Source organism: Haliotis rubra, unplaced genomic scaffold (genome assembly GCF_003918875.1).
Source record: "Haliotis rubra isolate DU_JTF1 unplaced genomic scaffold, ASM391887v1 Scf979, whole genome shotgun sequence".
Lineage (NCBI taxonomy): Eukaryota > Metazoa > Mollusca > Gastropoda > Lepetellida > Haliotidae > Haliotis > Haliotis rubra.
In genome coordinates, this window is record NW_025767722.1 from 237,995 (window position 1) to 262,603 (window position 24,609).

At 40.9% G+C, this 24,609-nt stretch overlaps 1 protein-coding gene and 1 long non-coding RNA gene across 2 annotated transcripts; both read left to right on the forward strand.

Annotated features, from left to right (window-relative positions):
• Window positions 1–4,427: 4,427 nt before the first annotated feature.
• Window positions 4,428–24,043, forward strand: LOC124265424 (sialin-like). Its single transcript, XM_046700216.1, has 12 exons — window positions 4,428–4,503; window positions 7,606–7,830; window positions 10,471–10,562; window positions 12,603–12,696; window positions 14,046–14,191; window positions 14,769–14,856; window positions 16,328–16,417; window positions 18,224–18,357; window positions 19,146–19,295; window positions 21,313–21,445; window positions 22,333–22,571; window positions 23,527–24,043. The coding sequence occupies exons 2-12, from the start codon at window positions 7,629–7,631 to the stop codon at window positions 23,686–23,688; spliced, it is 1,530 nt and encodes a 509-aa protein (XP_046556172.1). The 5' UTR covers window positions 4,428–4,503; window positions 7,606–7,628; the 3' UTR covers window positions 23,689–24,043.
• On the forward strand, window positions 12,724–13,769 carry LOC124265425. The gene is made up of 3 exons (XR_006895450.1): window positions 12,724–13,063; window positions 13,590–13,687; window positions 13,730–13,769. It is a non-coding gene; the product is annotated as an uncharacterized LOC124265425 (long non-coding RNA).
• Window positions 24,044–24,609: the final 566 nt, after the last annotated feature.

A 24,609-nucleotide genomic window follows, 5' to 3' on the forward strand; every position in this document is an offset into this window, starting at 1 on the left:
TTGCGTGAGATATACCTGACTCAACGTTTATGACAGGTACGTAAGAATATATTAATGTAATTTTGTAATCCAAGATCAATGCAGCATTGACAATGAGTGAGTGAGTGAGTACGTTTTACTCCGCTTTTAGCAACAATCCAGTAATATCACTATGGGGGACACCAGAAACGAGCTCCACACAGTGTACCCATATAGCAGCGTTCGAAATACCTACCTGCCTGCCCGACCGCCCTGGACGGGTTATTTTCAACACGGACTGACAGATTCACAAAAACACCTGCCCGAAGGTCGGGTTAAAATTTAGACATGTATATGAAGATATTCATCATATTTCAGGATAAAAAATCATTATTAATTCACTCGTAAAAATAAATGATGAATTCCAATTGGATGATAAACTATGTCGCTTATCAAACCTAAATTATTTGCGGGCAGGTAAGTTTTGGTCAGGGCTGGCAAGTTTTACATCTAACCATGAGGTCTGGCTGAATTTTGGGGGAGTTTCATACCATGTATATAGGGAATCGAACACGGATCTGCAGCGTTTTAACCACTAGTCTACACACACGCGCGCGCACGCACACACACACACACACACATTTGAAAATATGTCGTTTCGTTTTGAATATTTACTAGTCTCTCCTGAAGATTCCGAATCCGTGCGATTGATGACATACGACAACTGAACTTCCGCCACCTGAGCTACTGCCCCCATGAGCAAAGCTTCACGGGTCTGTTCGTCATTCGCTACATGTATGGCTTTAATGTCACGGTAGTAAGAAAGCTAATAGACAACCCAGAACGTTTGTGTGAACGGAAGTCTTGCTGTAATCGCTGACGTGGTTGACATGTCGTCGTATTCAAGTTACGTGGATCAGGGATAATCTACAACATTATATAGTCTCCTAGTCTGTCGTACAGACCCTGAAGCAAATATATCCAAGAAAGGCCACGCAAGTCTAGAAAATGTGGCAAGTCTAGATTTCCTCAGCTTCAGGATGAAGAAAGTCTCAGGGCTCCTTTTCATTATATATATATATTTTTTTTACCATGAACTTTTTTCAGTCAAACATGTTCATTTCAGAGACTAGTTCTTAGTCTAATAGTCTCCCTGCTTGGATCGATGCTTATGATGTTGATCACTTGATTGTTTGGCCCTGATTGGATTATGTACAGACCTCCGCCATACAGCTGGAGTATTGCTGAGTGTGGCGTTAAACAACATAATCCGGACAGTGGATTGTTTGTGCTGTTGAAGCTGTCCGTGAGTCACATGCGGTTAACCGACTAATCTCACTGTACAAGTAAGACTGACTGTGTTTAGTTTTACGCCGCTTTTAGCAATATTCCAGCAATATCACGGCGGGGGAAATCAGAAATGGGCTTAACACATTGTGACCATGTGGGGAATCGAACCCGGGTCTTCGGCGTGACGAGCCAACGCTTTAACAACTAGGCGACCCCACCGCCCCGTACAAGTAAGAGCATCAGACTGACTGACTGTGTTTAGTTTTACGCCGCTTTTAGCAATATTCCAGCAATATCACGGCGGGGGAAATCAGAAATGGGCTTAACACATTGTGACCATGTGGGGAATCGAACCTGGGTCTTCGGCGTGAGGAGCCAACGCCTTAACCACTAGGCGACCCCACCGCCCCGTACAAGTAAGAGCATCAGACTGACTGACTGAGTTTAGTTTTACGCCGCTTTTAGCAATATTCCAGCAATATCACGGCGGGGGACACCAGAAATGGGCTTAACACATTGTGACCATGTGGGGAATCGAACCCGGGTCTTCGGCGTGAGGAGCCAACGCCTTAACCACTAGGCTACCCCACCGCCCCGTACAAGTAAGAGCATCCCAGGGAGATCTGAAGTGCCACCAATAAACATCAATTAAAGTTTAATAAGAAACTTAACTCTGCTATACTGTTCTGATATGTGTACTTTTCCTGTTGTGTGAATCTATTCGACGATCTTGTACGGAATATGTCGTTATGCGTTCTGAAAAACAATAAAAGGTTCTGTATGTGGTAACGTTTCGCCTTGTACATAACAAGCAGTCCAAGCTACAAAAGGAATAAACAGCCAACAATAATAACCAACCCGATCCGTGAGGATCCGGGTTAGAACAGGGCCTCCTTTCACAAAGCACTAAGGTGATCGTAAGTCACTAAGGTAACCTTAGTGCAATGTTAAAGAATGGGAGTTAAGGTTAATCTTAGTTGCTTCGTGAAAGGAGCCCCTGGTCTTCAGAAACCTAGATTTTCGAAGCTCTCTTAGCGCTAAGATAGTCGTAAGTGCCATTCATTAACATTAACTTACGACTATCTTAGCGCTAAGAGAGCTTCGAAAATCTAGGCCCAGAAACCCATGTTTGTCGTAAGATGCGACTGACGTAATACTGTGGCCAGGCTCGCTGACTTGGCTGACACATGTCTTCGTATCCCAATTGCGTAGATCGATGCTCATGCTGTTGATCACAGGATTGTCTGGTCCAGTCGATTATTTACAGATCGCCGCCATACAGCTGGAACATTGCTGAGTGCGGCGTAAAACTAAACTCACTCACTGCTTGATAACGGTGTCAGCATCTACACCGAAGAAGTTACTGAAGCTTGCCTGAAACAAAACTGTAAATAATTAAAATTAATGTAGACGGGAATTCGAGACAGATATATAATTTATTTCCCCAAATACAGTAAACAATATTTATTTATCACGAATACGCCAAGTGTGAACTGACTCAAGCGACGAAATGTTGCGTCCCACGATATGTGAAGCATGGGTCCCATCACTTGCTGTATTATTTAGTAGAAATGCGCACTACGACCTCTGGCTATACCGAACTGAAGTTATTGATCCTTAGAGTTAATTATTTGGGTAGTTTACTGTAAAATGCAACATTTCAACCTCCACGGTGTATCTGGGTCAGCATAGATCCTCGGCAGTCAAACCTTCAGCTGGGGCGTGGTTACATCCAAATAGGCGTCTGACGCCATTTTGTCACGTCAAACAGCTTGCTATGGGAGCGTGTGGGGCGTTTCAAGATATCGACAGCAATTATCGTAAGTTTGAATGCAGTGGCGGATCCAATGGAGGGGGGGGGGGGGGGACACCAACCCCCTTTGAAAATTCTTGATCCGCCTATGGAATGCCTGTCGCTTTTAGCAATAATCCAGCAATATGACAGTGCGGGACACCAGAAATGGGCTTACGTTTTACCTGTGTGGGGAATCGAACCTGGATGATCGGCCTGATGAGCAAGCGCTTTAACCACTAGGCTATCCAACCGCTGGTAGCGATAATCAGGACTATCCAGCTGCCAGCTTCTAGCTTGCTCGATAATCTTTAAAGATCTTGTACGTCTCTATTATGGAGTGAGATGCACATTTACATATACCTGTGCTCCTAAAAGAATCACATGCAAAACGGAAAAATCGCAGTTACCCTCCTGTCCTGTTTAAGATATGTATGTGTTGGAACGGCTTCGTAGTGAGCGATTGTTTTCATGGAACAACATTATTCCTGCAGTATCATGGCGGAGGAGACTATGAAAAAGGTGTCACGTGTACCCATGTGCATTGTACCCACGAACAGAAACTACCCAATCGCCCACTTCATGAAAAGGGGGGTCTTTTTTTTATTTCATTATGTGTGTTGGACAGCGTTAAAAACTTGCACCCCTCCACATACTCTAATTATTTCTATTACGAATGAATGGAAAGCACGTTTTCTCACGTGTTGATTTGTCCTTCGTCAGACGATTTCAGCAAGTGTTATTAGTTGCAGGGAAACACTATCGTGGAAATGCAAAGGCACCAAATATTATGTTGATGTGCGTGTAGTTAGTGAGTGGAATACTATCCGGTTTAGTGAAACGTTGAACTTCTTTTCCGTCTAGTCAGCTTTTCCCTACACTTTCCAAGCTCATAAGCATGTTTGCCATGCGTGGATTGCGAGAAATTGGGGAAAACCGAGTTATTCCAAAGCAGATGGCTGAAATAACACCAACCAATCAAAATTCTCGTTACAAAATGGTGGAATGCGGAAAGAATTAGGGTCGCAGTGTCGCGTCAATGATCAGTCGATCTAATTATGTCCCTTCTTCAAGAATAAATATTACCCGTCATCAGACAGTTTTTTTCTGGCTAAAATCTCAACACGTGCATTCATTTTATTGTGAACAAATATAATCACTCTCCATCTATTATCATATTTTCTAGTTTACTGTTAACCACACTGAAATGGTCCTAGCAACAAACACGTTTATTGTGGATATTTTTGTTCATGTACATGCTTCTTTGAACTTTTTCCAGGAAATAATATATATTTCCTTCGTGTATACTTCATGTAATGCAAAATTTTGTAATATCCACAGTTTTCTTATAAACACATTCTCAGCAGGACGCACGGTGATGGGATCTATTATACATCGGTAGTTATTTCTGTCGACACCGTTTCTTGGCGACTCTCCAAATCCGGCGGAGGTTTGTTTGACAGGTGAGGCAACATATTGGGTTTGCATGCCCCTCGTGTCGTCAGTGTGCGCACCTGTTTTTGAGACGATCTGTTTTGATCAGGTGCAAATTTCCTGTATGTTAAAACTGAAATGATATCGCAATATGATCTTTGATTTCGCGAACAGCTGGCGGCGTGTTATCCCTAATATATTCGAAACATCTCATCGAATATGACTTTTAACGTTGCCTTCGTCTGTTTATATGTTCAGGCTTCAATTTACCGTTTCTATATAATGCACGTGATTTCAGTTGATGAAAAACACAAACGCATTTTAGTCAAATTGTTTAGCCTAAACCAGATTTTACATATAAATTTAATTGAAAAACCTGACATAATCATTTTTCGTTTTGAAAGACACAAGTTAAAAATGTAACTTTGAATTTGTAAGAGTTAAAGAGAATCTCACCCGAGTGTCTTTTGATATCAATTATATAACCACGAGCTAATAAAGTTACAAATATCCGAGGCTTGCCAAGCATAATTTTACTTTTATCAACAAGTGTTGATATATTCGTTTGATATCAGAAGACACGAGGGTGAGATTCTATTTATCATAATAAAAAATGTACATCTCTGAACACGGTTCTGCCATTAGAGTGCAGCGATGTCATAGCATTGTGATGTCATCAAGTTCATGACATCATAGCATTGTCTGGACATTGTCCAAATCTACTGTCAAAATGATATCTCCTGGGAGATATCGTTTGATCTCATACAAGCAATATCTCCTCTAGAACACAATTTTGGATGATGAAGAAATGTTACACTTTTAATGGTGACAGGTTACAACAATATTTAATTGTTAAAATATAATCCAAATCTTCACAAAGTTAAAGATCATGCTATGTTTTGACAGTATACAACGACATAGGTGGAAGCCATCACAATTATACTTTCCTGCCACCATGCAGCTGGAATAATTAAACAATAAACAAACAAAACACTTCTACTTGTACAGAGTTAACTTGGTGGTGAGATGGTCAAGTGATTTGAATTTTTTTTCAAAACTCCACTGGACACAGGTCCAGTGAACTTTCAAAATCCATGTGACCAAATCTTAATTTCATTTGACCACAATTAACAATTTGGTTTCTTTTGCAAATAATCTTTATCAATTATAAACAACAGAACAGCTAATAAATTCTGAACAGTTTTTAATCAATAAAACACCAATTAATGATCAGCTAATAAATGTATCAAATTTAGAGTATTTGATATCAGTTATGCATTGAAATAAATTCTGCTTCTTTTCAGCTTTCAAGTTACTGTAATACACTTCATCTCAAGGGTTATTGTTGAAATAAAACATGTTAGTTGGTAGCAATTGCTTTTTTATTTCATCATCAGAATACATACATCAATACATTTCAGTAGGTTGGCACTGCTGTATCACGGTTAAGTTTGATGTTGATATTTACTTGACCAACCGGAGAATTCCACTCGATCCGGGCGTCGGGCAATGGTATTTTTTCAACACCTATGTTTGAAAATGTATCTCATTCACTATGACTGTAAGTTATTTTGTTTGCATGTATTGTATTAATATTATATATATTGATTGGAAACACTTCCAACAAAACAGGGGCGGTGGGGTAGCCTAATGGTTAAAGCGTTGGCTCGTCACGCCGATGACCCGGGTTCGAATCCCCACATGGGTACAATGTGTGAAGCCCATGTCTGGTGTCCCCTGCCGTGATGTTGCTGGAATATTGCTAAAAGCGGCGTAAAACTAAACTCAGTCAGTCAGTCCAACAAAACTGATACAAATGAACCAGTTCACTTATTTAAACATTAAAAGATCTTAATTTGTCTTTGAAATGCAGTCTCTGTTGACATTTCTTGAAATTTGCATCAGTGTTGATATTCCAGACCTTGTGCGTGGTTGTTCTGTTTTATGCAAGGAGGTCAAGACACCGTACGGAGATATCATCATTAAGACTGACTGACTGACTGACATGTATTTCGGAGGGGATACTGATTACCCAGATTCGAAAAAAGTTTATTTAGTCATAAACATAAACAGCTGTAGACAGCAAACCTCATCTACTCACTCATCCTAATATTCGCATGGGGCAGTAGGGTAGCCTAGCGGTTAAAGAAATCGCTCATCATGCCGAATTCTCGGGTTTGATTCCCCACATGGGTACAATGTGTGAAGCCCATTTCTGGTGTTCCCCACCATTATGTTGCTGGAATATTGGTAAAAGCGGCGTAAACCCAACTCACTCACTCACTACTGTTGGCAATCAAGTGACAATTGACTGTAAGCATCTATTGCTTGTTGTAGAATATAAGAGGTACCTGGATAGGATGGTTAGACTCTCTAATGTGGTTGAAGCTTGTCAGTCACATGGATTGTCCAGCAGATCAGACTCAATTGCTACATGTGCAATCACAGGATAGATAGATAGATAGAGACTCAGATAGATAGATAGAGATAGATAGATCATAGATAGATAGATAGATAGAGTAGATAGATAGATAGATAGATAGATAGATGGAGTGAGTGAGTGAGTGAGTGAGTTTAGTTTTACGACACACTCAGCAGTATTCCAGCTATATGGTGGCAGTCTGTAAACAAATGGGTCTGGACCAGACAATCCAGTGATCAACAGCATAAGCATGGATCTGCGCATTTGGGAACCGATGACATGTGTCAACCAAGTCAGCGAGCCTGACCGCCCGATCCCGTTAGTCGCCTCTTATGACAAGCATGGGTTTACTGAAGATTCATTCTATATAGATAGATAGATCCAGACTCAATTGTTTGTAGAGACGGTTATCATGTAAATAGATAGACAGACAGACAGATACATGGATACATGGATACATGAGATGGAGTGAGCAAGTAGGTATGGCTTGATGTCACGTTGAACAATATTCCAGCAATATCATGGCGGGGGACACCAGAAATGAGCTTCCCGCATTGTACCCATGTGGGGAATCGAACCCTGTCTTTGGCATGACTAGCAAAAGCTTTAACTACTGGGCTAACCAACTGCCCTAATGTAGCTGGGATTCTGCTAAGAGCAGTGTCAGACAACAAACAAAGCGCTAACTCATCCGCTTTGTCGGTTCCAGGGAGACAATTGCTGTAGGAAGGTATGGAAAGTGAACACCAGCCAATCGCGGCAGACTCTCCGTCTTCCGAGCTCTACGATGAACGAGCAGCCATCAAACCAGCTTTCCACCACGAGTACAGCGAGAGTGGTGGAGGTGGGACCAACAGACGGGACACAAGTGGATGGATGGGCTTCTCTGTCCCCAAACGATATGTTTTTGCTTTCATGGCATTCCTAGGCTTCGGTAAGAATAGTGCTGAGATTGTTTACAGGTGATAAAATTTAGTGCCAAATAGTCTCCCTATCGATGAAGATCAAACAGGTTGATCATTATCCTCTCAGTATTGTAGTGTTTAATGTTTGTTCGTTTAAAGGCTGTGAGCTAGGGGTGTAACGGTAAGCCATGCCATGGTTCGGTACATATCGCGATACACAGCTCTCGGTTCGGTACAATTCGGTTCAGTTCATTAACAATAACATTCGATAGGATAAACGTATTCATGGAAAGGCACTGTTGGTTTGGTTAAAGTTCCGAGAAGAAATCTTCTTGGACTTGGGGTCCAAATGAAAGTGCCTTTGCATGATCATGTTCATCCAATCGAATTAGCATAAGTTGACAATAGTGGCATAGTCTGTCGTAAAGACCCTGAAGCAAATATATCCAAGAAAGCCCACACAAGTCTAGATTTCCACTGTTTTAGTGATGACATTCCGAAAGTCATGTGCATAAGTTGAGTAAGATTTTCGGTACGAAACCGAACGTATCGTATTTTCAAAGTGAATATCGGTGTTACAAACTGAAAACAAAATACTACGGTATACCGTTTCAGCCCTACTGTGAGCCTATCATAATAACACTGTTGTTAAATATCAACGATCGGTTTGCAAAATACGTTGCAACCCAAATTCTTTCTTGTTCATCAACAAGCAAACCCATCAACAACAACTGTCACAAATATTGATCAGTTATTGATTAATTTCTTAGAAGTAACTTTAAGCAAAAACAAAACAAAAAAGCAAAAAATAAGATACATGCAAAAGAAATCGATATACTTGTGATTTGGGACACATGTGTATGTAATACTTACCAAAAAACAAAGTGCATTTGTAACCGAATTCCAATGTGAGTATGGAGGAGGATTGAGAAAGAAGTTCTCTTCTGTAAATATTAGTTTCAACAACAAGCACCATATTTTAACATCTTTTGGTATGACGCGACCGGGGATCGAACCTGCGACCTTCAACTCTCCGGGCAGACGCTCATGCATTTCGGAGATACTGGTCCAGAAAAAGCAAAGATTAAACATAGAAAGCTGTAGACAACAAACTATGCCCCATCTACCAGCCGAACATTATTTCAAGCGAACCCCATAGAGTTTTGGCCCTTGGAGGGTTCTTTACGAATGTCCTGCGCACAACTGGTGATTGAAACCAGTTCGGCAAACACCGACAACACCACGTGTGACAGTTTTCGATGTACGGAGCAATTGTTTACATTCCATATATAGCAAGTGCTCTCTGTTTGGAAGCTGTTCGCCTCGAAGTTTCAATTATCGATTTCAGGCAAGTTGTAAGGGATAATACGTCTTTTATTGCATCAGTAGGAAGTTAAAGTGAGTGCATATGCCCCCAATATATAAAATATAGGCCAAAATATTGTTGAAAATGTGTGACATTGTGCCTTTAAGAGAACTTGGTGAAATGACACAAGTGAAGCTACTCTTTGACTTCCATATTCCATATTGCGTATCTCGCTTTTAAAAAAATATGACTAGTTCCAAGCGAAAGACACTCTTTCAAAAAACATTTGTAAACATTTGATTCGAGTCAGCACGGATAACGAATTGAAATAATGAACAAATGCGGTTTGAAAAAATTTCATTGCATTGAACTTATTATATATTCATAAAGAGTGTACAACAAGGTATACAACAATTGATGACAAGATGGTTAATTGGGACACCTGTCAAACTATAGACCCCAAAATTTGTCCCCAAATTTGAAAAATATCCGTCCTATAGTTTTCGAGTTGTTTGTTGAGCTGACTTTTGATGGGAAATTTCACCATTCAAGATATTTATTCTGGACAAAATTAATACATCCAATACTGCACTGCACCTCTCCTTTAGACAGTCAGAAGCTGTTTTTCAAATTTGAAAACATTTCGACCAATATTTGTCAAGTTATTGGTTGAGCAATCTTTTCTTTGTTCAAGCCATGCTCAGTGCTCATAAGTCCACCATATCTGGAGAGCTGCTCAGTATGGGTGGGCGATGATACCAGTTAACCGGTATATTGCAATTCGAACTTCATAATATGATATATTGCGGTACACATTTCGCGAACCGGTTCACCCGATACGATCGGCAATTTCCGTGACCATGATCGGTAATTTTTCATGATGCAGTAAAAATACTAATAACATTTGTATTTCGTTTATATTATTACACATTAATAGTTTTGAGAATGTTTATTGGTCATATACTTGCAATGCGTGACTTTTAAACCATATAAATAAAAAAATAGATTGGTACCGGCTCTCGTTGTAGGGATAAACAAACCAAAATGGCGGACACTGCTGCAGACGCTTTTTCTGGAATTCCAAACTTTTAATTGAAGCCTTCATTTTGGAAACATTTTCAATTCAATTCTTGCACAATCACATCTGAGTCCTGACAGTGGCCAGTGGCATTGTTTCAAAAGAAAGAAAACATTAATTTCATTACCTAACCCATGTGTTACACTTTCACAATATATTGCAATACATATTGCAGTGCGCCAACACATATCACAATATATCGCAATACGAACATTTTGGCAATACCCAACCCTACTGCTCAGTGCTGAAGATTCCTCCACATCTGATTCAGGGCATTTTTTTCAGGTAACATCTATGCCCTAAGAGTGAATCTGAGTGTCGCCATCGTTGCAATGACCAAAAACAGAACAGTGCTCGTGAATGGGAATGATACCGTGGTGAGTTGCACATCTTGACTTTTCAGTTTATCAGAATTTGTAAGAGTGAGTGAGTGAGTTTAGTTTTACGCAGCACTCAGCAATATTCCAGCTATATGGCGGCGGTCTGTAAATAATCGCGTCTAGACCAGACAATCCAGTGATCAACAACATGAGAATCGATCTGTGTAATTGGGAACCGATGACATGTGTCAACCAAGTCAGCGTTGACGACAAGCATGGGTTACTGAAGGTTCATTCTAACCCCGACCTTCACGGGTAGAATTTGTGAGAACTGGTAAGAGTGAATATATCTGTGATGTATCACTCACAAGTAGATCTGCAACGGTATATACTACGGACCTCAGTATACCACAGACCTCAGTATACCACAGACCTCTGTTTACCACAGACCTCAGTATACCAAAGACCTCAGTATACCTCGGACTTAGTATACTGCTATATTTACCATCAGTTCCGTTTTCGATTCTTTTCTTGTCTATTTCAGTTTGGTCTGGTAATAACATTGCCTGAAAATGCAACAAGTCTCTTCATTGGTCAATTCTTTGTTCTCAGCCAATCATTATTTATTTTATTCCCGGTGTTTGTAGTCAGTTATTTATAGTTTTTCATTTGCTCAATTACAAAAAAAATAATTTTGTCAGCCCAAATATTCTGTTTTTCCTGTTTTGTATGTACTTTGTGTATTGAATCAAAATGTTATGAACTGTGAAGTCTGTACCGTGATACATATCATATTGAAATGCAGCTCTACTCACGTGCTGCTCTTTTTGTCAAACTAATCGACGACGAACAAGTAACTCTTTAAGTGGCATTTAAAAGCTGGTATGATGAAGAGTAACAAGTTTTATGGACAGACAACTTCTTTCTTGCAATGGATGCAATGTTATTTGTAGATGCTATCACCATTGTCAAGGAAGATAACGCCGTTAAGATAGCAGCGTTAACATCTACGACCGCCTCCGTGGTGTAGTGGTTAGAAGTGTCTGCATCCATAAATTTTGAGTGAGGAAGGTCGTGGGGTTCAATCCCGACCGCGTCATACCAAAAGACGTTAAAATATGATACTTGTTGGTCCCTGCCTGCCGCTCGGCATTAATGGGTACAACAAGGACTGGTCGGCTCGGAGTCAGTATAATGTGTCTGAGTGGGGTATTCATGCTTCACTGCGGCATGGTATCACAGTGGGCTAGCACTATAAAACCAACTTAAGTCTGGGCTAGTACAAGCAGCCGCACATACACATACACACGCATGCACGTCGTCATATGAGCGAAATATTCTCAAGCACGACATTAAATCCATTTTCACCTCACCTCAAAGATTTCATAAAGAAGTTGACTATCCCCAAAAATTGTTCCTCTTCAGTGGATAAATAGGTCCCAGCAGCCGATGGATTAGGTGGCATGCTCACTGACTTGGTTGGTTAAATACAAGCCTTAGGTTGGTTATGCTGTAACACTCTCCTACCAAGAGTTCCATGTGGCCAGCCAGCATAGTACCTCTGCCACAGGCCAGAAAGATGTGACGATTCATCACATCTTACACAGTCCATTCAATATTATGTACATATTTCTTAACTCTTTTATTTTGGATGAGTCTACACATCAAATTAAAGATCATTGTTAGAATGGTTTAGTTTCACTGAGAAAATATCCTAAAACGTGTAACACTATTTCGATTTGCGTAGCGATCCTTTCTTTACATGGGTTGTACGGCTCCACGTGCTGTCATGATGGAGAGCAAATGATGCAGCCCCTTTGATATATAAATATGTATTGTCATAAACCTTACTAACACAGTTGTAGAAGATTATTTATGTAACAATGTAAAACATCATGAAGACCGAGCCAAATCGCTTGCGTGAGGTCAGTCTTTTCTTATGTACAAATATGCGCGTTTGTTTACAAACAAGAGAAAAGTCCGGTCACATGATATGCAAATTAGCCTGTGGCAGTGATGTTATGCTAAGTGATAGCTGCGCCGGAGTGTGATGCTGTAAATGTCAGATAAACATATAGAGTCCTCTCCACACTCCAGGAGTCTCCTGCTGACTTTGACTGGGACAACAACCTACAGGGAGTAGTGCTGTCCTCCTTCTTCTATGGATACATCCTCACTCAGCTGCCTGGAGGTGAGGCAGTGGATGGGGGTCAGGTGGTGTGAGTCAGTGAGCCAGCCTGTGAGAGTCCATTAATGTGAATCAGTTGGCAGATGTGAGTTAGTGGATGTGAGTTTGCTGGTGTGAATCTGTTGGTCAAGGTCGACAGTCAGTGTGTGAGTGTGTGGGTGACAGTCAGTTAGTGTGTGTCGATTGGTGTGAGTCAGTAGGTGAGGGCAACTAGGTGTGAGTCAGTAGGTGAGAGTAAGTAGGTGTGAGAGTAAGTAGGTGTGAGTCAGTGGGTGAGAGTAAGTAGGTGTGAGTCAGTGGGTGAGAGTAAGTAGGTGAGAGTCAGTAGGTGAGAGTAAGTAGGTGTGAGTCAGTGGGTGAGAGTAAGTAGGTGACTCAGTAGGTGTAAGTCAGTAGGTGAGTCAGTAGGTGTAAGTCAGTAGGTGAGAGTAAGTAGGTGTGAGTCAGTGGGTGAGAGTAAGTAGGTGAGAGTCAGTAGGTGTGAGTCAGTAGGTGTGAGTCAATCGGTGTGAGTCAGTAGGTGAGAGTCGACTGGTGTGAGTCAGTAGGTGTGAGTCAGTAGGTGAGAGTCGATTGGTGTGAGTCAGTAGGTGAGAGTAAGTAGGTGTGAGTCAGTAGGTGTAAGTCAGTAGGTGAGTCAGTAGGTGAGAGTAAGTAGGTGTGAGTCAGTAGGTGAGAGTAAGTAGGTGTGAGTCAGTAGGTGTGAGTCAGTAGGTGAGAGTAAGTAGGTGTGAGTCAGTAGGTGAGAGTAAGTAGGTGTGAGTCAGTGGGTGAGAGTCGATTGGTGTGAGTCAGTAGGTGTGAGTCAGTAGGTGAGCGTAACTTGGAGTGAGTCAGTGGGTGAGCGTAACTTGGTGTGAGTCAGTGGGTGAGCCTAACTTGAAGTGAGTAAGTAGGTGTGAGTCAGTGGGTGAGAGTAAGTTGGTTTGAGTCAGTGGGTGAGAGTAAGTATGTGAGAGTCAGTGGGTGAGAGTAAGTATGTGTGAGTCAGTAGGTGAGAGTCAGTGGGTGAGCGTAACTTGGTGTGAGTTAGTAGGTGAGAGTAAGTTGGTGTGAGTCAGTAGGTGAGAGTCAGTGTTCGAGCGTAACTTGGTGTGAGTCAGTGGGTGAGAATAAGTAGGGGAGAGTCAGTGGGTGAGAGTAAGTATGTGTGAGTTAGTAGGTGAGAGTCAGTGGGTGAGCGTTACTAGGTGTGAGTCAGTGGGTGAGAATAAGTTGGTCTGAGTCAATTTGTGTTAGTCAGTAGCTATATTATATGTTATATATTCTCAATCACTCAGTTTAGATTACTAACTTCGGGTCACAATATCATTTATAAGTATTTACAGTTACCTATTAAAATGTGTTGCTAGGATACATGGCCACAAGGTTTGGAGGAAAGTATATGTTTGGAGGAGGAATCTTTGTCACAGCCATACTGACCATTCTCACGCCGGTGTTCGCCACCTGGAGTGTGTACCTCCTCATAGCTGTCCGAGTCGTTGAGGGACTGTTCGAGGTAGGTTATACTTGTGTGCAATGTTAGCCCTTAAACCTGAAAGCTGCAGGCCCTAAGTACCCCAAACCATAAAGAGTTGTGGATCCTGATCAGAATGTGTTGGCCCTTAGTATTTTAGCTACAATATAAGTAATTCCCAGCAAACAGAAAATGTAACAACTAACAAACTGTGTTAGAATTTAAACGAACTGAAAGTGATACCCTGTCAGTGTATGGAGCTTGCAATGTCTTCGGATTACGTGTTCAAGGTTAAAAAATCATATCTCAGTAATCGAAATTGCTTCCTCAAAAATGATAGTTGTTTCAGTTACAGACAACAGCTGCTGATCGAGGTAAAAACTAGAAATTACTGAATGATATTTTCTGAAAAATAATACTCTTAGTTATTGTGGATGAAAGAGCTGGTGGCCAAAAGGACCTACAGAAAACAAAAGGTGTAGGTCTGAGTGGTTTTCAATTTCAAATGCTGCTTGTGTGTACCTTCAAATCACCCTCATCATTTAGATATGTGAATTAGCTCTTGCTGTTGGTGCCTTTTTGAACAAAAGGTATGCCATCACTCTCTGCTATGTTCCAGGGCGTGACATACCCAGCCATCCATGCAATGTGGTCCAAGTGGGCTCCACCGCAGGAGAAGACAAAACTTGCCACATTCGCCTTCTCAGGTCAGTTACCAAACATCTTGTGTTCCAGTATCTATACATGTGTCCCGTGTTCCAGTATCTGTACATGTGTCTCGTGTTCCAGTATCTATACATGTGTCTCGTGTTCCAGTATCTATACATGTGTCTCGTGTTCCAGTATCTATACATGTGTCTCGTGTTCCAGTATCTATACATGTGTCTCTTGTGTTCCAGTATCTATACATGTGTCTCATGTTCCAGTATCTATACATGTGTCTCGTGTTCCAGTATCTATACATGTGTCTCGTGTTCCAGTATCTATACATGTGTCTCGTGTTCCAGTATCTATACATGTGTGTTGTGTTCCAGTATCTATACATGTGTCTTGTGTTCCAGTATCTATACATGTGTCTCGTGTTCCAGTATCTATACATGTGTCTCGTGTTCCAGTATCTATACATGTGTATCATGTTCCAGTATCTATACATGTGTCTCGTGTTCCCGTATCTATACATGTGTCCTGTGTTCCAGTATCTATACATGTGTCTCATGTTCCAGTATCTATACATGTGTCTCGTGTTCCAGTATCTATACATGTGTCTCTTGTGTTCCAGTATCTATACATGTGTCTTGTGTTCCAGTATCTATACATGTGTCTCGTGTTCCAGTATCTATACATGTGTCTCGTGTTCCAGTATCTATACATGTGTCTCGTGTTCCAGTATCTATACATGTGTCTTGTGTTCCAGTATCTATACATGTGTCTCATGTTCCAGTATCTATACATGTGTCTCGTGTTCCAGTATCTATACATGTGTCTCATGTTCCAGTATCTATACATGTGTCTTGTGTTCCAGTATCTATACATGTGTCTCGTGTTGCAGTATCTATACATGTGTCTCGTGTTCCAGTATCTATACATGTGTGTTGTGTTCCAGTATCTATACATGTGTCTTGTGTTCCAGTATCTATACATGTGTCTCGTGTTCCAGTATCTATACATGTGTCTCGTGTTCCAGTATCTATACATGTGTGTTGTGTTCCAGTATCTATACATGTGTCTCTTGTTCCAGTATCTATACATGTGTCTTGTGTTCCAGTATCTATACATGTGTGTCATGTTCCAGTATCTATACATGTGTCTCGTGTTGCAGTATCTATACATGTGTCTCGTGTTCCAGTATCTATACATGTGTCTCGTGTTCCAGCACTATACATGTGTCTTGTGTTCCAGTATCTATAGATGTGTCCCATGTTCCAGTATCTATACATGTGTCTCTTGTGTTCCAGTATCTATACATGTGTCTCGTGTTCCAGTATCTATACATGTGTCTCTTGTGTTCCAGTATCTATACATGTGTCTCGTGTTCCAGTATCTATACATGTGTCTCGTGTTCCAGTATCTATACATGTGTCTCTTGTGTTCCAGTATCTATACATGTGTCTCGTGTTCCAGTATCTATATATATATCTCGTGTTCCAGTATCTTCACAATTTATCTATTTTTCTGCAGGTGCCTACTTGGGAACTGTGTTGGCAATGCCTGCCTGTGGATCCCTCGCGGCAAGCTCAGGTGGATGGCAGTCAATCTTCTACGTCTTTGGTAAGAATGTGATCTCTAATATTCAGTGTGAAGCCATTGTAATGTTGTTAATTTGTTAATAGTGTATAACAAGACATAGATATAGTAATAAGCTTGTCTGTCCCTCCATCCGTCCATCCTTCCGTCGGTCTGTCTGTCTTTCTTGGACCATATCTCTAAAACGAATAGGAACTCAGTCATGAAACTTTGCACACACCAAGAACAGGTTGACAACTGGTGCTGTTTGCTGTTTGGGGATTTCTAGATTTTTCCTGTTTCCATGCCGCCGTGATGTTGCTGGAATATTGCTAAAAGCGGCTTAAAACCAAACTCAGTCAGTCACTCAGTCCTGTTTCCATGGCACGTTTCCATGGCACATTTGACTTTGACTCAGTTGTCAGAGATGGCTTATGGCTTATCCCTGTTACATTGATATAGGAACATTTTTGATATTTACATAGATATTTAAGGGTATATAATTTGTTTCAGAAGAAGATCTCTTTTTGCTATTGCACGATTTTATAAACAAAGATAATTGAACAATAATATTTTCATTATTAGTTTGTAACAAAGATATATGCATACAGGGGTTGTTTTGCTAGAAAAAGCTTATTATTATCAACATGTGGAGAGTACGTGGAATAATGACACCACCAGAGCTCCTCAGAGTTCCTACTGCTTTGGTCCTGCTGAAAGATATTTTGGAGCCTAAATTTTCACTGGGCTCTTTTTCAATTACAATAGAATTTTTTGTTTGTATAAATTTTTGAACTTTTCGGAAAGTAAGCATTTTTTAAGTTTATACACAAAGCAATACAGCCTTCTGCATTACCCAGGGTGTCAGACGGGCTGTGTTCCTTGCACCAGACCTGTGTACTCTCCAAGTGTCAGTCAGGAGACTGGGAGATTCCAATTCTAAGGCGCCAAGAACAGTGGGGAGTTTGACAACTTGATACCTGCCTGCCCAACTGACGGGAATGGGTTATTTTCAACACGGACAGCCAGATTCTCAAATTCAACTGCCCGACGGTCGGGTTAAAATTTAGACATTTATATATGAAGATATTTTGTGGGCAGATAAGTTTTGGGAAGGGCTGGCATGTTTTACCTCTAACCAGCCCTGTGGTCTGGCTGAAATTTTTGGGAGTTTCATAATCTGCTCGGATGCATGTAATAATTAATAATTGGTCACTTACATAGCGCTGAACTCCACTATGCAGGGACATGGTCTAAGAGCATACAACATGAAGGACATTAGTACGCTGATAACCCAAGCTGCCTGTGAGGTGCTAGAAGGTTAATAGTCATGTGTCTTACACCACCGGGTACCCATTTTCTGCTTGGTGAACGGAGGCAATTTTGAATAAGCTCACTAGCAAAACGTGTGACCACATAGGTGCATTGTTGTGGGGCAGGACAGAAGTCCTAGAAACTCTCAGGAGTTAAGCAGCCACACACGGTCACCCATCCAAGAACTCTCTGTGACCAACGTTGCTGTACTTAACTTGATTTGTGACCTGCGCTCTATGCAGTGGTATGTATAATTCCATTAGTTTTATCAAGAACAAAGTCAGGTGTTTGGATACATCTGAGGCAGTATATGGACCAGCTCCAAAGACTTGGATAGTTGTCATTATTATCATTATTATCTCTTGGGTAGCATAGTGGTTAAAGCTTCGCTCGTCACGCCGAAGACCCGGGTTTGATTCCCAACATGGGTACAATATGTGAAGCCCATTTCTGGTGTCCCCCGCCGCGTTATTGCTGGATTATTGTTAAAAGCGGTGTAAATCCATACTGACCTACTCATTATTATTATCTCTTCAGGGTCGGTGGGCATTTTGTGGTTCCTCTTCTGGTGTGTCTTTATCTCGGAGAGTCCGGCCAAACACCCAACCATCAGCAACGTTGAGCTGGAGTACATCCAACAGGCCATAGGCTACACAGATGAACAGACAAAGGTGACGTGCACTCAACAGATAGCTGTTTCTTTGTTTCCCTTTGATTTACCTTCATGGATCAACATATAGCATTCACAACCACCTTACTGGAGATTTTATGAGCACTTCATCTAGATCTGATTGAGCACTTGAAACAAGTTAAGGTGAGGTGAGGTGAAATTAGGTTTAACGTCGTGCTTGAGAATATTTCACTCATATGACGACGTGCATGCGTGTATGTGTATGTGCGGCTGCTTGTACTAGCCCAGACTTAAGTTGGTTTTATAGTGCTAGCCCACTGAGATACCATGCCGCAGTGAAGCATGAATACCCCACTCAGACACATTATACTGACTCCGAGCCGACCAGTCCTTGTTGTACCCATTAACGCCGAGCGCCAGGCAGGGACCAACAAGTACCATATTTTAAAGTCTTTTGGTATGACGCGGGTCGAGGATCGAACCCACGACCTTCCACTCTCCGGGCGGACGCTCTAACCACTACACCACGGAGGCGGTCGAAACAAATTAAGAGTAAGAGAAGCACAGTGTGTTCAAAAACATAACCTGTTAAAAATAATGCCGGAGTGTGTCAGATGATGAAAGTTACTTTGATAGCCCTGATCTGGCATCGTAGTCATGATAGAGAACCTGAAGAACACCCCAATATATGACACAAGCCAAACAAGAATGATAAGGACATCACAACTTTCCTGTGTTTTCTAGACTCATAGCGTTCTCCCAATATGAGACACAAGTGTACAAAGTATTTGTGTGAGTGTTTCATGTAACAGTTGCCTTGTTTTACAGAGGATCCACCCACCTTGGCTGTCCATGTTGACGTCACTGCCGGTGTGGGCGATCGTCATGGCCCACTTTGCAGAGAACTGGGGCTTCTATACCTGGCTGACTGAGCTCCCTACTTTCCTCAACTCTGTGCTGCACTTTAAACTGGATCAGGTGAGTTGTTTGTTCACCTTACCTATGGGATGAGTATTGCTTGCTCACCTTACCTAGGGGAAGAGTATTGTTAGCTACCTTACCTAGTTGATGAGGATTGTTAGCTCACCTTACCTAGTTGATGAGTATTGTTAGCTCACCTTACCTAGTTGATGAGTATTGTTAGTTCACCTTATCTAGTTGATTAGGATTGTTAGCTCACCTTATCTAGTTGATGAGTATTGTTAGCTCACCTTACCTAGTTGATGAGTATTGTTAGTTCACCTTATCTAGTTGATTAGGATTGTTAGCTCACCTTATCTAGTTGATGAGTATTGTTAGCTCACCTTATCTAGTTGATTAGGATTGTTAGCTCACCTTACCTAGTTGATGAGTATTGTTAGTTCACCTTATCTAGTTGATGATGATTGTTAGCTCACCTTATCTAGTTGATGAGTGTTGTTAGCTCACCTTATCTAGTTGATGAGTTTTGTTAGCTCACCTTACCTAGTTGATGAGTATTGTTAGCTCACCTTATCTAGTTGATGAGTATTGTTAGCTCACCTTACCTAGTTGATGAGTTTTGTTAGCTCACCTTACCTAGTTGATGAGTATTGTTAGCTCACCTTATCTAGTTGATGAGTATTGTTAGCTCACCTTATCTAGTTGATGAGTATTGCTAGCTCACCTTACTCTGTTGATGAGTATTGTTAGCTCACCTTACCTTGTTGATGAGTAGTGTTAGCTCACCTTACCTTGTTGATGAGTATTGTTAGTTCACCTTATCTAGTTGATTAGGATTGTTAGCTCACCTTATCTATTTGATGAGTATTGTTAGCTCACCTTATCTAGTTGATTAGGATTGTTAGCTCACCTTATCTAGTTGATGAGTATTGTTAGCTCACCTTATCTAGTTAATGAGAATTGTTAGCTCACCTTACCTTGTTGGTGAGTATTGATAGCTTACTTTACCTAGTTGATGAGAATTGTTAGCTCACCTGATTTATAGGATGAGTAGTGTTAGCTCACCTTACCTTGTTGATGAGTATTGTTAACTCACTTTAGCTAGTTGATGATTGTTAGCTCACCTTAAGTAAAGGATGAGTATTGTTAGCTCACTTTAGCTAGTTGATGAGTATTGTTAGCTCAACTTACCTTGTTGATGAGTATTGTTAGCTCACCTTAACTTAGTTGATGAGTATTGTTAGCTCACCTTAACTTAGTTGATGAGTATTGTTAGCTCACTTTAGCTAGTTGATGATGATTGTTAGCTCACTTTAGCTAGTTGATGATGATTCATAGCTCACCTTAAGTAAAGGATGAGTATTGTTAGCACACCTTAACTTATTTGATGAGTATTGTTAGTTCACCTTACCTAGTTGATGAGAATTGTTGGCTCACCTGAAGTAAAGGATGAGTGGTGTTAGCTCACCTTACCTAGTTGATGAGTATAGTTAGCTTACCTGTGGGATGACGTTTCACGTTTTGGCAAAATAGGCACAAGAAACAAACGTCTCCTGGCGTGCCTACATTTGGCACTTTTAGAGCACATTTTGTTGCAATGGAAATCAAGGGCAGGAGCCTCATCTGCGTTATCTCATTGGTTAAATTTGTATTTCAGTCAATCATCGATCAGGTCCCATGTTTACAGTTAAAGTGGAGATCTAGAAGACTGAACAGTTTCATCTTGTCTGTGAAGTTTGAGTTTCTTACCAAAGAAAGAAGTTGCTTATCCATAAATTGTGTCTGTATAGTTTCATCTTATCTGTGAAGTTTGAGTTTCAGAAGACTGAACAGTTTCATCTTATCTGTGAAGTTTGAGTTTCAGAAGGCTGAACAGTTCATCTTATCTGTGAAGTTTGAGTTTCAGAATTACTGAACTGTTTCATCTTATCTGTGAAGTGTGTCTATCAGAAGACTGAACTATTTTACTTGTGAAGTTTGAGTTTCAGAATTACTGAACAGTTTCATCTTATCTGTGCAGTTTGAGTTTCAGAAGACTGAACTGTGTCATATATTCTGTTCTGATCTGTTCCAGGGAGGCTTTCTGGCTGCGCTGCCCTATCTGGTGATGGGGCTGGTTGTGTTGACCAGTGGCCATCTTGCTGACATCATGAGGGGGCCTCTTGGTGTCTCCACCGGCATTGTAAGAAGGATATTTACCTGTGGAGGTAAGATAGTAGCTTAGCAGGTCTGTTTCAGGTTGGGATGCTGGCTGGATTTTCAAAAATGTAACTTTTTTGGTTCCAAGAGTTGGTTTTTGTTTACTGTTGGTGGATGTTTGAGACTTGATGGTTTTGTCTACATGTCAGATGATATCAATGTCAGTGTTGGTCTGTATGAATTCTGGAAAAAGAAATGTTTGTGTACATGACCTGAAAATTTAGTTTTACAAACAATAAAGATGTACTACAGGTAATTAATGCAACGACTGCCTTCGTGGTGTAGTGACGCTTGGCATTAATGGCTACAACAAGGACTGGTCGGCTCGGAGTCAGTATAATGTGTCTGAGTGGGATATTCATGCTTCACTGCAGCATGGTATCTCAGTGGGCTAGCACTATAAAACCAGCTACAGTCTGGGCTAGTACAAGCAGCCACACATACACACGCATGCACGTCGTCATGTGTGCGCAGGGGTGGAAATAACCCATTGCCCGACGCCCGAGTCCAGTGTTTTTTTCTGTCGGGCAAGCATATTTGTATATCACGCTGTACCAATGTCCAGTTGACTTTCCAATGTTAATTATGTTGTTTATTTAAAAAATCAACAAGAAAATCGGCCAGTATAGTGGAAAATTTATCAGGGCAAGAGATTTTACTTGTGCCACTGTACCGGAGTACACTAGCAATTTTAAAGTTATTTCCAGCCCTGGAGCGAAATATTCTCAAGTACGACGTTCAACCCCATTTCACCTCATGATGAAGCTCGGAACCCCGTTGATTAGATCGACGATACACCTCACCAATGCAACACCTACTTTCAGTTATGATTCAGTCAAACACCAGTTGTTTTAAAGGTTACTTAACTCTTGATGCCTTTACAACTCTGTTTCAGCATTTGCTATCCAGGCAGTGTTTATGATAGCCGCTGGCTATCTGATGACACCGGTAGCTGGGATGACATGTCTGACCATTGCGGTCGGGCTGGGGGGATTTGCCTGGTCTGGGTTCAGCGTCAACCATCTTGACATTGCCCCGCAGTATGCTAGCATCCTGATGGGGCTGTCCAACACCTTTGCCACCATCCCTGGAATCGTCTCCCCAAGCCTTACCAGTGCCATTGTTACCAGCAAGGTAGCTGCAGTTGTCTCCCTTTGTCAAAATTCATGTCTGTTTTTGTTTGTTTGCTTTTCGTTTATGTAACGGGATCGGGTGGTCAGCAGTGTGCAAAATAGCCACTGACCCGCTAGCAAGCTGCTAGTAAACATCCAATGGGGCCAGCAGATCTCTACAGTCACTGGTCCGACTGAATAATGAATTCATGGTGTAAATATATCACTCTCTCCGACTTGTTATAGTCTGTTTGCAGTGAAAACGTTCTGATGAATTTCACTTTAAACAAAAAAGTAAATCGAATAAAGTGAAAATAAGATTGCGAATCCTCATAATTTTACCTTGCCAATTGAACATTTAAATCTCAGAATTTTATTCAACTTAGGATAAAAGTTCATGGTTTCAAACCACTATTATTGGTTTGTATTTCAAGGGGGTATGCACATTAGAAGAAACACCTAGAACAAGTATGGTTGGTCTAAGTTAACACTCATCACGTACTGCACATGCATTTGTTTCACTGTTCATCTACTACGCTTACCCCCTTGTAATACAAATCAATAATAGCGATTTGAATCTATGATCGTTTGTTAAACAACTTTTATCCTAAGATGAATAAAATTCTGAGATTTAAATATTCAATTGGCAAGGTAAAATTAAGAGGATTCGCAATCTTAATTTCACTTTATTTGATTTACTTTTTTGTTTAAAGCGAAATTCATCAGTACGTTTTCACTGCAAACAGACTATAAGTTATAACACACTTTTGAATCATGCAAAACTATGGCCTGATAAAAATGCTCATCATATTAGCAGCTTAATTAAAATTTCGGGCTAGTGAATTATTTTGTGGGCTAGAACCTTTCAGGCATAGCTAGCCCGACTGGCTAGCAACATGTAAATGATAACATTGATGCAAAACATTATTTTGAACCCAACATGAAAATGGAGTAATTATCTCTGGAATGGTTTCCAGGGCAACGCTGGTCAGTGGCAGATCATCTTCTACCTGGCGGCGGCTGTATATGGCTGTGGCGCCATCATATACGGAATCCTGGCTGGAGGGGAGAGGCAGAAGTGGGCGGAGCTTCCCCTGGGGTACCAGCCTCACCTTGATGACCCGGAGAAGGATCAATAAGGGAAACCATGAATTGGTCAAGGGTGCTGGTTGCAGGTGCTGGTTGCCGTGAACCAATTCCAGGAAATCAGTGCCAAGAATCTGTTCCAGGAATCTGTTCCAGGAAATCAGTGCCAGGGATCTATTCCAGGAAATCAGTCCCAGGAATGTGTCCCAAGAATCTGTTCCAGGGATCCATTCCAAGAATCTCTCTCGAGCATGAGCACATGCGGATTTGAGAGAAAGAATATACTTCCTCCTTCGAAAATGGTAAATTGATACAGGGCTCCAGATAATTTTTCATGATCAGGAGTACATACTCCTCATTTATTCAATATAGGAGTACTGGAAAACCTTAAGAGTACATATAGAGTACTGAATGGAAATTAATGGCGTATCAGTAATCTTGTGTTTCGTTTCATATATGCACCACAACATTGCTACTCTTGTGTAAACAGGTCAATAAACAATAACACAATAATTTTTCAGATAAATACGTTTGGGCCCTACGTCTGTAAATGATTCTAAGACCGTACACCATTGTTGTGGTGCGTATCTGCTACGCTTTCTAAATTATTTCCTACCGTATCTTGCATTTTTTAATCCGTACATACGCCGATAAGACCCTTATCTGGAGCCCTGTTGATATGTGATAGGCTTGTCTGGGTTACATCGTGTACAACATCATACACACAGCTGATCAAAGAGTTGCTTCCCTTACATTGTCTTGATACCCTTTCAACTGGGGCTATATTATGTTTATGTTGAAATCAGTAAAGAAAGGCCAAGGTTTGGTCAGGCCCCATTTTGTTCGTCAACATCTTCATAAGGATTCACCGGTCGTATTTTTTCAAGAATAAGAAAAAATATAAAAATTAATTTTCTCCGCTCAAAAAATAAAATCCTAATGTTTTTATTGGCCAAAAATGTAAACATACAAGA

Bases quoted from the DNA above. Each gene is read 5' to 3' on its own strand.
- LOC124265424 (XM_046700216.1), top strand. From the start codon at position 7,629: ATGGAAAGTGAACACCAGCCAATCGCGGCAGACTCTCCGTCTTCCGAG. The intron at 12,697-14,045 runs GTGAGGCAGTGG...ATGTGTTGCTAG, and splicing joins CCTCACTCAGCTGCCTGGAG to GATACATGGCCACAAGGTTT. The intron at 14,192-14,768 runs GTAGGTTATACT...GCTATGTTCCAG, and splicing joins TCGTTGAGGGACTGTTCGAG to GGCGTGACATACCCAGCCAT.